The sequence below is a fragment of the Parambassis ranga genome, chromosome 14 (genome assembly GCF_900634625.1).
Source record: "Parambassis ranga chromosome 14, fParRan2.1, whole genome shotgun sequence".
Taxonomy (NCBI): Eukaryota; Metazoa; Chordata; class Actinopteri; family Ambassidae; genus Parambassis; species Parambassis ranga.
Window position 1 is genome coordinate 12256557 of NC_041034.1, and position 17967 is coordinate 12274523.

General features: G+C 40.2%; 1 protein-coding gene and 1 long non-coding RNA gene across 2 annotated transcripts; both read right to left on the reverse strand.

Annotated features, from left to right (window-relative positions):
* Window positions 1–302: 302 nt before the first annotated feature.
* Window positions 303–4531, reverse strand: cdc23 (CDC23 (cell division cycle 23, yeast, homolog)). Its single transcript, XM_028421122.1, has 16 exons — window positions 4409–4531; window positions 3863–3935; window positions 3360–3497; window positions 3210–3252; window positions 3019–3124; window positions 2789–2921; window positions 2481–2658; window positions 2292–2389; window positions 2116–2197; window positions 1874–2027; window positions 1649–1768; window positions 1495–1570; window positions 1340–1401; window positions 1153–1231; window positions 807–926; window positions 303–719 (listed from the first exon to the last, which is right to left on the reverse strand). The coding sequence occupies exons 1-16, from the start codon at window positions 4519–4521 to the stop codon at window positions 567–569; spliced, it is 1728 nt and encodes a 575-aa protein (XP_028276923.1). The 5' UTR covers window positions 4522–4531; the 3' UTR covers window positions 303–566.
* A 9645-nt stretch (window positions 4532–14176) lies between these two features.
* On the reverse strand, window positions 14177–17417 carry LOC114446694 (uncharacterized). Its single transcript, XR_003671773.1, has 3 exons — window positions 17364–17417; window positions 16640–16696; window positions 14177–14376 (listed from the first exon to the last, which is right to left on the reverse strand). It is a non-coding gene; the product is annotated as an uncharacterized LOC114446694 (long non-coding RNA).
* Between the last annotated feature and the right edge of the window lie 550 nt (window positions 17418–17967).

A 17967-nucleotide genomic window follows, 5' to 3' on the forward strand; every position in this document is an offset into this window, starting at 1 on the left:
AGTAAAAACAGTTCTGTTCATGCCAGTAAAACTATTTTATGCTTTAAAGGTATCAGTAAAGCTGCTTGGGGCTAAAGGGCCATAAGGCTACAAAAGAGTGCACGTGTGTGTAGTGTATTATTTCACATGCCCTTGCTGCAACTAATGTTTCCAACTGTTAAAATCAATGAAAACAGTACTTTGTTATGCATCAACATATTTACATGTGCAGAGATGAGGCATAGCTTGACATTCATGTGATTTGTTTTATACATGGAGGGTGTGTACATAGTTTAAGGTGTTATTTTTTTGCACTGTGTGGCTGTATTCAGGATCTTGTTCATACTTGCATTATACAATAAAAATCAAAATGTATTGAAACTTCTCTTAAAATATTATGATGCCAATAGAAATATCCTGAACAATATTACAAATTTCATGAACACTTTTTATTACCTTGGAGATCAATCCACCACTATCATCTGGCTGCCAAATCCCACAGGCCATTTCATGTCCACTTTAAGGCCAGTCAGAGTGTGTGACAGTTCTACACTCCAACAACACCTGTACTACATGGAACTGCTCTGTCAGGGTGTAAAGGAGATGAGGTTCAGAGGAGACACCCTCCTGACTGGAGTGGTGTTAATTGAGAGCGGTGCAAACAGATCTGCTGAGGGCGTCTCAACTGGATCTCTGACTTGTGAGATCTGTCTCAGTAGAGCTTTTCCTTCTTCACGTGCCTATAGAGTGACCGCAAATATCGATTAGTGCCAAAACGGACAGTACTGCAGCAGAACAAGGGGCTCTGATTATACAAAAACACTTACATCATTGTAGTCACAACAGCGCTGAGCACAAAGCGACGCCTCATCATAGAACTTGTTTGTGAAGTAGTACTGACCCAGGTATCGCAGCGCTGTGCTCACCTCAGCATGCTCCAGTTGTTCCTGACAAAAGAGCATATTGAGTTCTTTCAATCAGATGCAAAACATGGATTTAAGGTAAATCATTGTAGCTTCTGGAAATAAAGTGGTCCCCTTTAATGGAGTTTAAAAACAAAACCTGGCTAATGTCAGGTTTCCAGTCAGGCTCTAGCACACCTATTCAGACAGGTCTCTGAAGACATTTACTATAAAGCCCTAACCTAAGAAGCGTCATGTTTAAAATTCTTACCCCACAGGAGAAAATATCTTGAATGTAAAGCATGTAACATTGGGCGGCATCATCAGACTCATTCAGCTGTTCATGAAGCCTGTTAAAAGAAGAATATTTAATTGTTAGACTGTGACAGAACAAGCTACAGATCAGACCATCAGTTTTACAGAGCAAAGGAAAACATGCAGCTTTGATAGATTCTTACTTTGCCAGTTTGAGTAGTGCCATTTTTTCCACATCGCCGACAGAGTATGCTCTCCAGTAACACTACAGAACAATAGGATGTCACAAAATCAATCCAGGAATGTCACTGAATTCATTACACAAAGCATTAGTCGCTGAAAGCACCACCATGTTTACCTTCTTGGCTTCGACTTGTTGTGACAGTTTTTCATAGCTTTCTCCCAGTGCAACCAACATGCGTGAGTCATTAGGTCTACAAAAAAATATTAAATAATGACCACTGTTTCGAAACACCTGCATGAAATGTCTTTTATTTAGTCTAAATCCATACCTGAGCTGATGGGCCTTTCGGTAATAATACAAACAGTAAAATGGCATCTTGAGGATCTCGTATGTCTGACCCAGACCATACCAGGCACGGTAGTCCCGCTTGTTCACTTCAATGGCATGCCTAAGAGGAAAGATAAGGAGCAATGCTCACGGCATCATGCAGCTACACTTGTGGAAATTCTGACAACAAAACATGTGCTGTTAAGACAGTGAGACCAAGTCTGACCTGTAGGCTTGGATGGCAGCTGATGTGTTCTTCATCTCCATGTACTCATGGCCCATAAGGGTCCAGGCACCAAGACATCGAGGGTTCAGTTTGAGGGCACGCTGGAAGTAAAGAGCAGCTTTCTCATGCTGAGAGCGTAAGCTGTAATAGTTTCCTGTTGATGAGAGACATGATGTATGAACACATCTACAGAAAAAAGTCGAGCAGGAAATTCTGTAAATGGTAGCATTTTATCTTCATACCAATGACGCAGCACGTCTCCACTCTGTACTTGTCAATCTCCACCAGGTTGTGGGCCAAGTAGCTCAGCTCTGGCTTCATGCTCTGCGGACGCAACCAAACTTTTTAGTATTTGAATCTATTTGTTGCACTTATATTATCTCTAACCTGGGAGTCACGTTATAAAAGATGAACTTACTTTGACATATAGCAGGTTAGAGAATGTGTCCATGTTGTCAATGCGATACGGATCCCGCTCCCTCAATTCATTGAACAGAGCCAAAGCTTGGTCGATATCTGAAATAAAAGGAGACAATGCACTGCTCACTCTGATCACATAAGATATTTTTCACATTTTAAATTCTTTTTGAAAATGCATAAAACAAACCTCTAATGTTGTGGTAGGCCACAGCGATCTGTGAGATGATGTAGGTGCTCTTAGAAAAGCCAGCCTCTATTAGGCTCTGGTATTTCTGCAATGCTTCTTTGATCATCTGCAGCTCTGTGTACATGTGGGCCATGAAGAAGTCTTTAATCCAGGAGTCTGGCAGAGACAGTGACTTCAGCTGCAGAGTAGACAGATAGCATCACTTCAGTGAAACTAAAATGCAAATAGCAGTCTTAATGCCAAGTGTAAATGCTGCGATTATTTTTGGCAATAAACTGTTTCTGTGGACCTGAAGTTGACACCATTACCATTTCAATATTGGTGACAAGATTGCTGAGCTCCAGCCATGCTCCCCAGTGAAGAGGAAGTGCATGAATTGCCTCAACAAATACATCCACTGCTTCCTTCAGCAGATCAAGCTTTCGTAGAACTACCCCATACCTGCATTTCCAAACACACAAATATGATCAAATTCATGAGCAATCCCTGTTCCTTTATGTAATTTTAGGAAATAGTGTACACTGTTACAAGCTATTACAGATAGAGGGTGAAGCCATCCAGCTCTCCTGCAGTGTGCTTCTTCGTGAGCTCTACTCTTAGCTCTCGCAATGCTTCATTGCGTACCTGACCCTTCTCCAGAGGACCTAAAACCATACAGACAAATAAGAGTTGAGCAGCAATGACCAGGAAAACTCCTGTGTTTGCCATTACAAACTCAATAATCCTCACCCAGGCTGTCCACAGTCTCGTCATCCTTCTTTTTCTCACCCGACTGAACATGAACGAGAAAACAAATATTGTGTCAAATTTACAACAGCAAAGGCAGTCTTGTCACGAACAAAGGATCAATGATTGGGTTCTGGCCTGACAGCATCTTACCAGATAGCGAGAATACATATATAGGAAATAAGCCTTCTGACTGCAGCAGTCTTTCAGAAAGTAAGCAGCACGGTCATACTCTTTCAGGTCAAAGTATGACTTGGCCAGTGTAAGTGCATCTAGGTCTTTTGCATCTTCCTGTAGTGTGGACACAAAATATATCAAAAATCATCATCATTAAATAACTGATTTCTTATTAAAAATATACAACTGCTTTAAACTGTCAGAAGGGGGCAATGTGCCGACATCAGGTCCAAAACAAAGACAGAACATCAGTTCTTCCTTCATTCCGTTAAATACCATGGAAATCTCACATACAACACTCTGATGCTGTGATGATGCTGCAGCCATTAAAACAGATTAAATACTTGTCCATATTTAACTCCTTAATACGTCTTAAAGCTTCCACAAAGACATAGAACAAGCTAACAAATAATTTACCAATACAGTTAAATAAAAACTGCAACGAAAACTAATTAAACTCAAACAAACGGCGGACAAACCTCTGTAAAAGGGGGCGATGGGGGTACTTCATCCTTTGGAAGAGGGTCTAAGGCAAAAGCCAATTCAGAAGCCCTAAAATGTAAACATAAGGCACTTGGTGTTATTCTTGTGTAACACTGGTGTTATTCTTGTGAACACTGGTGTTATTGTTGAGTTTTAGGGCTCAGATTTCTTCCTGCAGTTCAGCATTAGTTTCCAACTTTATTCAGACTCATCGACAGTAGTGACAGCAAAAAAGGACTGCAATATGAGCACAATGTCCAAAAAACATAACGCACGTTGTCAATATGGCAACTACCGTTAACATCGTTAACTAAACTGACAGAACAAACAACCCCGACCTTAAAATATCATCTTTTCGTGTTATATTTTAAACGCATGTAGCATACACATAGCTAACGTTATCTGTTGTGCAAAAAATGCACCCTATTAGTAACAGTGCTAACGCAGCTAACACACACACGTAAGTTCGCGATACGGCAAATCACAGAGCTATCAGAGCAAAAGCAGGAAGTTAATGGCATATTTATTACTGTCAGTCTCACCACTTTGCACTGTGCAGGAGACCTCTCTCTTTACAAAGCGAAATCACCGATATTAGCTGTTTCTTGATTTCTACCAGGTCGCCAAACTCACTGCAGAGAGCCGCCATTTTCATATTTCATAAAGCACATACGCTATTGGTGGAAATCTTCTTCTTCTTCGTCTTCTTTTTCTTCTTCCTTTGGGCTTTATTGGCGCTTGACAAATCAGCTTAGAGTTTCATTACCGCCACCAACTGGACGGAAAATGTGCCTGTTATACCTGGTTAGACTACCCAATTTCAAAATACTGAGGTTATTTAGGCAAAGACGTATGGACAGTTGTTTTTTTATTTTTTAAATTGTGACGTTACCTTTGGTAACGGTAAATTTGGTGCATATTAGAAACGCTGTGCAAACAATTGACAGTACAAGCATATGAAAAATATCATAAAATAAAATAAAATATCTTGAAATATTCTATGATTATAGATATCAAAATGTTATTAAATTTGCCAAACTAAAGAGAAACCTGCAAACATATACTGGATAAAGCCATCACAGCATCACCAAGACTTTTCCCTCTATATTTAGCTTTTGGCTGAGATCCCTGTTAGCCCAGGGCTTACAGCTCTGTTAACCCAGAGCTTGAAGTTATTCCTTACTCAAAACTTCAAATGCATTAGGATATCCCCACCATCAGCTGGGGTTTAACCCTGCTGCAGGGCAGGGTTATCCTTCACTCAAGGATCAGGTTCAAAATAACTGATGTGAACTGACTGACTGTTAGAGCAAAGCAATGTAATGTTTACATCAATTATTGTGGTGGTGTGGCAGCTGCAAAAACATGTAAAGCTTCTGAAAATATACCATGTGAATTGACATAAAGCAGGTACTATAAATACACCAACTCCCATCCACACTAACCTGATGTCAAACCTCTCATCTCATTGAGCAGTTACACCTCAAACCTGCAGCAGGATCTGACTTTGTTCTACTACAAGAGATCAAAGTTGTCAGCCTGAGATTATTTTGCTTAGGTGGTCTGAGGTGATGTTGGGGTCTATCATAGGGATATTAAAATAAGAGTGTAACTGTAGTTGCTTGTTACATGAATATCTAAGTCAGCAGTGAGTTTGGAAGGAGCAGGGACATTATGGCTCTTTCTTGTACTCATAATGAATCTGATTTGATTGCCTGCCCAGCTCCTGTCACTGGCCTCTGAGCTTCACTGGTGCAGAGCTGACAGAGCTCATCATGTCCGTGTCTGTCAAAGTCTACAGCAACACTTTCTTTGGGATTTTCACCACACTGCACAGAAAAACTGCTACAGCTTTTTAAATACATAAGATTAGTATAACATATTGTATATATATATATATATATATATATATATATATCAATGATATATATATCAATGATATATATATATATATATATATATATATATATATATATATATATATATATATATATATATATATAAAAACAGAAACACAGGCGGTCTCTTTTCAAACTGACCAACTTTTGAGTACAATCACTGATCTGGACCAGGATGTGTCCTTGAAACTGCAGACCAACAGTTGTGCACACTGTTGGCACATAACAACTGCTAAATGAAACTTGATCACAGAGAAGGAGTCATTCTTCCACTGTTGTTTGGCCAAGACGTAGGTAGAAGAAAAAATTGCTCTTTTGCATGAGCACAGATGGCTTCCATATTCCATGAATAGAGCAAAGTGGATAATGCATGCCGTGTTTGTGACTTCTGTTTCAATGCCTGGGTGCCTGACCTCTGAAGCTGATGAGCTGGATGAGGGGCTCCTGGTTCTACCATAGGGTGGTGCTGTCCAACTGGCTTCAACAGTGCAAAACTTTTGCATTACTGCAAAAATATTTTTATTATATTAATTTGTTTCTTTCAAAAGTTCTGAGCAAAATCATCTAGTTGGTTTTCACAAACCAGAAAATACAGTTGACTGTCCACATCCTTCACTCTCTATCCTTGAAAGTTGTGTGTTCAAAACGTCTTTCTTAATTGCTTGAATTTTATTCAAAGAGGAGAACTGGGATTTGGTATGAGAAATAAATTGTCTGTGGTCTCCAAGGACCCATTGAGGGCAAGCGAGGATTTAAAGGGGTTGAGAGGATGACACAGAAGAGTTTTAATGCAGTAAAGAGAGAACTGCTCTGAGAGTGCTGCACGATACTAAAGGGTGTGGTTGTTTGATAGAACATGTCCAGTACATCAAAACAGGGGGAAAAAACACGATAGCCTACTCTACTCAGTTATTCACTCACAAGACAGCCAAGTATAATTTCCCTTCATCTGGATGCAGTGTCTCCACTCATCTCCGCGCACTTTCTCCTCTCTGTTGGACATCCTCTGTCAGACAAGTCTCCCTATTTTCTCCACAGAGCAAAAGCCACTTAAAGAGACTGACAAAGTAATCAAGTAGCACAGCAGTTTACAAGGCTGAGCCCATGGCTCACTGAGCAGGTTGAAAAAAGGTGCAGAAACAGGCTACACAGTTCAGCCTACACACACACACACACTTGCTTCTCTTCACTTAAACACCCCACCTGCAGGTATGGGGCAGTGAAGTGCAAGATGGAGCTGCTGAGACAGAATTTTGAGACTGTGTAATTGAAAGGGAAAATATTTGTGTGTGCTAGCTACTCCTTCACCTTGTGACTCTTTGTAAAAGTCCACATGTTATTAATCTTCAAATATGCATGAAATTCTGTTTATTCAAATGAACCATTTGTGAAATGTTTGTCATAAAGATGAAGTATTTTCCTCTTGGAGGAGTTGCTGCTGCAATCCTAAAGTCACTTTTGTCATGATGTGATGTGATGTGATGGGCTTGTGCTTGTGTTTTCTGCTGGACATGATGTATAAAATAGCAGGTTTACAATTTAAAAAAAATAACTACAAACCTGTGCAGCACAAGTCTCTTTGTTCAGGTGTACATTTGTGTGGCTTGAATATCAGCATCAGGGACTCACTGAGCCACATCTCTGTGAAAACATAGCATCAGTCTCTAAACCCCCGCTGCGCAGTCTGTTGGTCAGTCGAAGGAAGCTGTTGTGAAAACCAGGTGGTAAGGATTTTGTTTTTTTTAGTCTCGGATCCCCAGCTGTCCACCGACATCAGGACCAAACCCTGCAGCTAGCATAGCTGATCCAGAAAAGCAGTATTTTCATACAAGACACATATTCACAAATCCTTCTTTCTCAACTGGTTTTTCAGTTTGAGGCAATCTTACAAGTTGTCCATTTAAATCACTAAATCACTTTTTAAACCAAAGTAGTTTAATAACTCATGTGAAGCTGGTGATAATCACACAGACTTTGACTACTGGCAGTAAAAGCGAACACATTCTTCATTGGTGGTGAGTTAAATATTCAAATTAAGCTGCTCACAAAGCATCCTGAAACTTATTGTTTTCTTTCTTCATTTTTTATGACAGGAAATATTTTATTGTGAAAATCTGCGCTCCAGAATAAACTCTACAGATGTAAAAATCCACAAAGATACTCTGTTGTGTACCTTCAAAGGGTAACAGGAGGTATGATGGACTGTTTTCTCGCTCCAGCTGTATATCAAAGCAGCATTGGCCTCCAATGTTATGACTATGTGATAGTAACAAATAAAAATATATCAGTCCAAAAATGTCCAGGCAGCAAAAGAAAATGTATTTCAGTGCAAAAAGAACAGGAAAACAGGAATATTTTCCCCTTAAAGCCAACCATTCCTGTACATCTGTTACGTTTGTGTAAGTAAGCGTGAAAGCGGACGGACAGACATACCCAGTCCCTGTGGTTTTGATCTTCAGGGCCTTTCGCCGGACCCTCTGATTGGCCACTGATGATGTTGTTTAGTCGGTCTGAGAACAGCCAACGGCCATGTCTCATCAGGGCAGCCACCACCTGAGCACTGGGCACTGCATCACATTGCTTTCACAGGGACAAAGTCACGCTCTGGTTTATACCTTCATGAAACACTCACATCATGCCACTTCATGGTCTTTAGTCTCTCCTATTTCATCCTCAAAGTGAAAAGACATTTTTTCATTCTTCACCATGAAGAAAGTGCTTTGATTGAGGTCATATGAAGAGATAGGAGAAGGATGAGTGTGTGGGTGTGTGGGTGGGGGAAGAAGCATCACATACAAGTTTTCCTCTTCGTCAGCAAGGCCAAATTCTGCAGTGACTACAATCCTCCGTGTCAAGGTGGGGTGTGATGTGTACCAGAAATGTGTCAGGCTGTGGGTAATGGCTGAGACAGATGTGTCATGTCTGTGCACAGAAGGAGAGAGAGAGGGATATGTTTTGGTCTCGGGATTAATTTGCCTTTTGGGACAGGTGCTGAGAGGAGCGGGAACAGACACAATAACTCTTATGTTACACACAGCCCCCACTCTACAACTCCACGGGACACTGGGAACATGTAACTGACTAATTCATATGGAAAACCTCTGTCAGCAATGTGCTTTTACACCACTGTTATTGCATCCTGTAATGCGATACCGCTCATACCATTGGAGTCTTGGAGCAACGTGGCTTTTGGCTGGTAGCACTGATTCAGCCAGATGATCATAACACATTTTATATTTGCACCATAGATTTGAAGCAAACGCTACATCATATTCTAACTGTCATAAAAACAAGAATAATTCCTTGTGTTTCTCTAGGTATATATTCAGTTGTCCCTGGCCAACAGTAAGGAGTTATGCTGCACAGATGAATCTACACACATAATAAACCACTCAAATATAATTATCTGCAGATGTAATTCAGGTCAGAAATGGCAGCAGAGAATGTGGATGGGGATGATGGGTTGCTGCACCGGAGGCTATGTAAATACATTATTTAATATTTTATGATTCATTACTTTATACATGAGTTCTGATATCAATTCTGTTTCCTCCATGAAACCTTGAAGAAATATAACTAATTTATGAGAGGGCTGCACGTTCTGTGTTCCCTCCAACAAATGCTTCAGATCTCGCAGGTAATTAATAAACAGGATCAACAAAGTATCTTACTGTTATGCACCTTTATTTATTGAAATCTGATTAAAAACTGCAAATTAAAAATGAAAAGGTAGATTTGTTTAGTTAGATCAGAACCCGATGATGCCAATCAGCATGTCTACAAGTTATGTAGTGATAAAAGGCAGAGGCACATCTGTGACAGAACACTGCTGTTAGACATGTCCAGCCTCAGCAGCTGGCTCTGCTTCTTTGACCCCTTTAACCGTGTCGACCTGCTGCTGTACTATGCAGCCAAACATAGTTCAAATCCAGTTTAAACTGAACTAAGAACAGGTGAAGCACATTTACATATTGAAGGTTAATTTTGATGTAGAACTAGTTTACAGCAATGCTTTAGGTGAGAGAGACTAATGTTAACTATATGTAGTTGATGGTTTACCATTTACAGTGTGCATCTTCATGGAAGCTGCCATTTGACATCTGGCTACTGCTTCCCTGTGAGGTCAGGATAAATGTGTCTTCTTAAGTGAGAACTGCCAATTTGAGTAGTGTTTCACTGCATTTCTACAAGTGCACTGCTGGAAAATCTCTTTGATTGATACAAGTGATAATCCTATTTTGATTGAGCTCTTAAACTTTGTTTCATTGTGTTGCATGTTCGCCACTTAGACTTATAATGAAATACTGGTCTGAAATGACCCCCTCCAAGCCCAACCTTTTGTCAGGCTGACAGGTGAACCAAAAAAAGCATTAATTTCAAAGGTGAGGTTATTTGCTCCATTGCTATGCACTGCTGCTGCTCTGTCCACATAACATTTTACATTTTTTGTTGACCTGACCAGCAGCTCATGCAGAATCCATTCTTCCTTCTTTGTGCATTTTCATTGTTGTGAGCCATGTTTGCTCACCTCATGTCCTCCACTGAAGGTTCCCACGCTCAGTGCTGTGATCATGTTTGGTAATGTTACCCGCACCGATCTGCCTTTGAGCTCCCCAATGACAAGCAACAGATGACACATCCCTGTGGACAAAACACTCAGGTCAAACATTCATGCTTACAGCGGCTGCTTCGGCAGACAAGGGCTGAGCTGACCACGTCCTCTCAGGGACTGTTCAAAGTGCAGTAACTGGGTTCTGTTCACCAGCTTGGGGTTCTTTTGATGGGCCCTGTGACAAGAGGACGTTACTGCAATCACTGACAGAAGTGAAGTCTATTTTGAGATCAAGGTCCAGAAGAAGCAGCATGCTGGAGACCACATCAAGGCTAAAAGAGAGTAGAAACATCACTGAGGCCCCATTATGCCACCATTTTATCCTCTGATTCAGACTGCTTTCGACGCTTCTCATGCTGGAACATGGTGAAACACTTTGAGCTTTTAAAAGCTGAGGAAGACGCATTCATTTAGAAACCAAAAGAACTCTGTGTCTCTGTGTTAACTTTGTTTCATGCTCTTAAACAAACTGGTGGTCTTGAAAGAATTTAATTAAAAACTTAGCAGAATAATTAAAAAACTGATGTGAACAATGACTCGGCTGCTGATTTCAAAAAGAGACACATTCGTTTTTGATTTTCTGAAAGCTTTTGATTTTTCCCTGCACATCACATTAAAATCCAATTTTGAGTGACATCTTTTATGAGGTAGGTAATATGTTTTTTGAGGTCTGTTTTGTTTTAAATTCTAATTTAATTATTGAACATTAATGACTTCCAGGCGTTAATATAAAGAGAAAGGATCTGATTTTAACATTGTTTTTACAGAACCTGCCATTCAAATGAGTTAATTGACCAATCATAGATTAGGTCAATGACACTGATGTTGAAAATTTGAGTAAGTTTGGGTCTCCATGCCCCATCCCTGCACCCAAACCACCATATTTCCAAATGATGTAGTTAATAGTCATTGGTTTGTGTTTGAGCTGCAGTCACACAGGCCAGGGCTGTAATATAATATAGTGTTATGTATGATGCCATTATGTAATGCAAATGTATGATAACACAGAGAAACATACATCCCTACATTGATATTTGTAAAAGCCTTGAGCATTATAGCTTCATAGGGGTTTGATCATGTGAGGTAATTATGACATCATTTAAGCTGTAGGATACATTCCAGTGTGGTTTTACACAGGTTCGTATTCTAATGCCTGAAAAATGCAAATTAATGGTGAAAAAAGACAACTCAGCAACTTCTCGTGCTTTCCATGATGCTGAAAGCTGAGAAGAGAAGCGGAGAATCGAGAGGCAGAAGCCTCTGATATGGTCAATTAATGTGACGCTGCTTTGAATGTCAAAAGTGCAAAATCTAAAAAGGAGCGTCCCATTTTTCATTTCAGTCCTGCCTGCATGCAGAGGTACTCTAAAGGACAACTCTTGAGTCAGCTCTTGATTAAATAGATCTATGGATCAATTTTTCATTCTTAAAACTGCTTTTTTTTTATTTAATGGCTTCAGGCAATTACTGCAGAGTTTGCCAAAGGTCTCCTCTGTCTCTTCCCTCTGCCTCTCGTTCCTTTGCTTTTGCTTGCATCACTCGCATCTGCCTTTGTAAAGTGAATGAGTAAGACTGCACTAATAAAAGAGCAGCCAGCCGGAGCTGACTGATTGAATTAATAAGCAACATAATCATAGCTGATCTGGAAAGTTATCTACAAGCCAAAGTATTTGGAGCAGTGGGTGTAGCTCACCGGAGAGCGTCTGGCTGCCTGTCACATCTCAGCATCTTGCTCTTTGCTGCTGTCAATCCTATCTTCACCTAATTGCTTGAGATGTAGGGCTGCAAATTGTCTCCAAGAGCTCCCTCTCAATTTAATTTGCCTCAAATAAAAACTCGAGATGCTTGCTTTGGAATCTTTACTGCTGTAGAATAAAAATAAACAAAGATTGAGCTCTCTGTACAAACTAAGGATACACTCTGCAGACACTGAAGGATTTAATTTTTCATCATCATATGACACAATTTGAACATGCTACCACTTAACAGGATTCACAAATATGCCATTCAGCATTAAGTTCTTAACTCTGTTGTGCTTGGCTACATGGCATCTAAAGTATACAAGCCAGAATAAGGGTATATCATCAGAAATCTGAATTAAAACGGCTTATTAAATAGCTGACATCGGGTCTCCATCTTTGTGTTTTGCCTACACACATGCTTGTGGCGATACTTATTAATGCTTACACCCTCAGACTGACCACGGTATTAATCTCCATGTAGAGGTATCTATGTTTATTTATCCACAAAATCCCTGTAAATTATTGGCGTTTGCAGTGGAGAGCAGCAGTGAGAAAGAGTCGCTGATACCCACTGTATTAACTTGTTGACACTTTGGGGTCGGCCTGACTCTGGGCTAATGTGGAGTGTGACCGAGCAGAACCATCTTCATTATCCTGGTGTAATGTTTCTCATCGCTTCGGGCTTGTGCACTGATGGCCACCCGCCCACCATTTCTACGCCTCTACTTCTCCCCTTCTATTGCTCAGTGTCTCTATCTTCTGTAAACGCGCTGTTATAAACGGCTGCTTGCCAACCAGCATTTTTTCCCCACTGATTTTTAGTTTATTTCACTCCCCTCCATCCATCTATCTTTCTCTTCAACTTCCATCTCTCTGTAGTGTCAGAGCTTTATTGCATCATCTTTCTTTGGAGTGCATGTTCTCGTATTTCTTCCTCTCATTTTGCTTTGCCTTGAGATGCTGCCATCTGTCTGCGTGTGCTGGGCTGGCTACTCATGCATTATTTGCAGATTTATTCACAATTTTGTGGGGACAAATCACAGCTGCTCTCTGTAATTTTCCTCTGACTTTTTAAGACCGTGTGTTTTTCTGGTGCCAATTTTAAGGTTATAGACCTAGGGCCAGCAGGGCGTCAGCTTGAAAGAATTTTTGATTGAACGCTGCTTGAAAATATTATATTTCTATGTCAAAAGAGCCAGTTACGCATTGCTGCCATGTGAAAGAAGCAGTGGCATGAAGCTCAAAACTGCATGCTATGCTTTTAGTAGTAATGAAGTTTCAGCATTCATAGCTGTGACGGGGAGTCAGGGGAACACAGTGGCTTTTGAAACGTGTCCTCATTTTACTTTATTTGCATTCCTGATCCATATTGTAAATCATTGCACAGCGACATGAGCTGCACCAATTAAAGTTCAGGGAGTAAACAGCTTCAGAATCATTATGCATTAGCTGAATAACAAGTAATATGAAGCTGTCCAGAAGAATCTCTCCACTTCTTCCCCCAGGCTGTCATCCTGTCACTTGCTCTGTCAGGAGCTTTTAAGTGAAGCGAGCATGGATCCATAACAAAAAAAAAATAAATTACTTTTTTTCTTCTATAATCGACACAGGTGTGAAGAAGAAGAAAAATAATGAAATTAACAAGGTGCAAAGTATTGATTTAAACACGAACCTGACCTTTGAAATTTCTCCTTCCCAATTTTTTCTCTCATTTTTTTCATTCCCTCTCTGAATAATAGGGTGAACACTAGCTTCTGATCTCAAGTTTCTGTAATACTAATAAATGGATGTTTACATCAGACTTGTTTTCTGCCACAATAATGTGCTGCTGGAGAAGAGGGCAAATAGTCTATGTTATGTATTTATTAAGTTTAGATGCTGGACACTTAATCAAGTACAACAGTAAGTGTGTAACTAAAATATCTTTATCAAACACACACACAAAACAATAAACTTCACTGCATGCTAATGCTGCTACATAGCTAACATTGTCAACTGACAATGAAATCTGGTTTTTTTGTGAGTAACAGTTATTTTATGGAGGTACTTGATGGTGTATCATGTTTCAGGGTCTTTCACTGCAGTCACCCGCTGACCTTAAGTGTGAAACGCAGTCTTAAAACAGCTGGAGAGGCTGCATCAACGCTCTTCTCACTGGGCTGCACACTCCCTGAGCAGTGAGTGTGAAATGACGAAGACCATCGTGTTCTCTGCTACGATTGGAGGAAGGTGCAGGCCAGTCTCCCAGGGGGCCGGTCCTGTTAGAGAGTTCTAAACTATTAAAAAGACCAAATGATTTAAACACAAGGACTCATGCTAACATCGACAGTGAATAAATTAGGAAAGGTGCTCGTTTCTGTGGTAAACTCTGTACTGTGTTCAGTCAGTGAGCTAGTTCTGTCATTTCACACATTGAAGGGCCTTTAGCATTAACTAACAGCTACACCACTGTCAGCTGTTAGGCAAACTAGGAGGATACAAAAACAAAGAAACTGACAAAAACATAACTATGATGCTGACTAAAAACATATTTTTAGACACATGCATATTTCATAACGGTGCTCTAAAATGATAACTTAGCTTTAAGAGACAGGAAACTTCCATTAATTATTCATCAATATAATGTCCTCACTGGATTGGGGTTATTCTTCTGTTTGAAACTGACGTTTAGGTTTAGCAAAGAGGTCACAGTATAATGTTTTACACCTCCTAATCAAAATGAATCAAACCATCCTAATGAGTTCCTCTTAGTGTGAAATAGACTGAAAATAACATCAAGACATGGTTTCTTTGGAGTCTCCATGTTTTCAGTCATGTGTCACGACGTTCTCCTCTCTACTGCCAAAGCTTGTTTACAGATTAAAGAATACACCGATCCTGTTACCCTGAAGATAACAATCACTTGTTCTTTGCGCTACAGTGTGACATCCTTAATCGATTTCACATGTTGTGATTGACTGAAATGCCACAAAGGTCTGCGGAGTGTGTGACACGACTGCACTGCTGATAAAAATGATTTATAGTCAGCTGAACTGTTCTTGCTTCTTGTTTATCGGCGTACTGTTTTATCAAGTTTTGACCCCTCAAATGTTTGCTCATGTCATCTTAAAATGTCACTCAAACACCAGCTTGTATTTCCTGAACCTTTTTCCACCCCTTCAGGTTTAGGACTGTTCTATGTGCAAAGATTCCCCTCACAAAGGCCCCATGGATAATCAGAGTCTTTCCTTCTGCTTAGCTGTCATGCACACAAATTCCCAACAGCACATCCTTATTAGCCCTGAGTTTAAAACGCACCAAAGTCAACCGACAGGCCCTGCAAGAGAAATTCTTAAGAAGTGTTTCATTCTGTCTCAGACATTCATTGTGTGAATCTGAGTTGATGACTTTGCATCTTACGTTTGAGTGTTTCTCCTCCCACCTCAGAATCTGTGCTCGGGGTGTAATGATATCATTGGAGGTGTGTGTCAGCTGTGTGTGTGTGTGTGACTGCTGTAAATAACTCTGACCAAAGTGAGGATAAATTTGATCTGATCTGATCCACCAGGATGAGGTTTTAGTGTTTTGGTGGCATGTGATGAGCCACTGTGGTGCAGGACTCTTTTCATGTCTCATGCCTGACGTTGCTGTGAATGAATAATCTCATGAAATGGTTCTCTTGTACTTTGTAACTTAGATATCCCTGCATGCCGTCTTCACCTCAAGCTGTAAGAAGAAATGTGAAAGACGAAGTATGCATATCTGCAGAGTTGTTTAATATACTGTAATATGATAACATTTTAAACTTTTGAAGCTTCCAGAACCCAAAGGCTTCCAGTTTAAACTTGTGACTTGACTTGCCCTCTGGGGCTGGAGACTTTGCTCTGACAGCCATGTGCTCCTGTGGACACATTAATATGTTCTTATGTGAATCTTTGGAGTTATCAAAGGAAATATGAAGTCCTCTGTAGGTCTTCTTCCTGCTGTGAGTGTCTGCAGATGTGCGCGCACCAGAGCTTAATCTGTTCTTCTCTGGCGGTGACAAGCCGATGGATTATTCAATAGTGTAATGAATGAGGTGTCAGAAACATTCAGCTCTGCTGTTGGGCAGAATGATTTCTCTCTGTCTAACTCTCCCTAGCTATACATTGGTCTTATTGATTATGATGAGACTTCCCCCTCTCCAGTTATTGCAATATTGATCTCAGACAGATGCAGAAGAACAGAGTGAATATAGGAGGGAGTTTTGGAGGCTAAAAAACTAAAAGCAGATTGCAAATTGATGGGTTGAGCCAGATAAAAGCACGCCAAGTTGGATATTTCTGTGAAAGGGTTACAGTGAGACCTTTCAGCTGTTCCCTGTTACACATGATGTATTTTGAGGTGTTAAGACAAACCCTTTATAAATTCATGAATTCTAATCCTAGTTTTGTTGCATAAATCTGGTCTGATGATCACAATGTAATTTCTTCACACCACCTAATTTCCATTTAGAAGAATTACATAGAATAAGAGTATTTGGTTTGAACACCTTGAACTTACCGTGAAATTTGAGGAGGTTCAATCCTGTTGAGTGTGGGGTCAACTTCAACTGGGATTCTGGTGAAGAAAACAATTTGTTTTAACAGAGTTTTGTAATTATCACACATACACGAAATGTGAGGTACAGTATCCGTATAGGTTTGCATCTTTATTTGTTTACTGTAAAATACCTCCGCCTAATAAAAGGCATGCATCCATCACAATCACACACTACATCAGACATCCCACAGCTCTGAGAGAAAACATGTAGACAGTAAATATTCAAAAAACTAAAAGTGAAAAGTTAAAATACTAGGCTTAACCCATGCAAAAATGGTCGCAAGGATCGTTTCATGTGTTAAGTGTTGCGCTACAGTTCCGGAAAATAAGCAACGATGATTTACCTGGGCTATGACTATTTACTGGCACAACGCCCACACACCTCCAGTAGCTACACCACCGTCACTAAAAACTCCACATTATGGTTTGTTTGTGTGATGCAGTTACATTACACAAGCTTTAACGTGCACCAAAGCGTACTCTGCAAACTAATTTCGATACGGTCTATGGAGTACATGTAGCAATAGCAAGGGTTAGCTAACCTCGCACAACAACACATGTCATAACGGAGTAAATGAACTAAGAAATAGATCATAATATGCCTTTTACTGCGCGATATTAGAGATCTATCACCCACTATACATAAATAACTACATGTCTGCAGGTATATATTTGATTTACTCACTTTAACATCAAAGAGGGCCGAGGAGGAGATCAGAGTTCACGGACAGTTCACTGCATCAGAGGGCTCGCTCCCGCTAACCGGAAAACCTCCTTTTCCGGTGAGGGCGGAGCATGCGCAGTAGCATATGGTACAGACAACACGTAATCTTTATAAATATAACCAAATCATTTGATACTAATATTTTCTAGTTTGTTAATCTAACAGATGCCCTAGACGATTATTCTCAGTGCTGTTGAGGAAAAATCATCTGAATATGAATGAAAAGTTTTCTGATAATCATATAAACTGGTCTAAAGTTAAGGCTCACTGTGGCCGAACCTCCCATCTGTGTTTAACTTTCATGGATTTGAGTAGACTGCATGACTTTGCTGAGGTCATGCTCAGTGCGTCTCTGATGTCCTCCTTTCACTTTGTGTCCAAACACAAACTCTGCAGTCATTAGGTCTGTGGAGGATTGTATCCCCTTAGTTCATTTCTGTGTCTGTTTGCTCCCTTCATAGAGCTTAGTAAAGCAGAAAGCCAGTCACTCTCCAAACTCAGCCTCCCCTGGTGTGCGACCTCAATTACAGAAGCAGAGAGATTATGGGTCAGAATTAATACCACT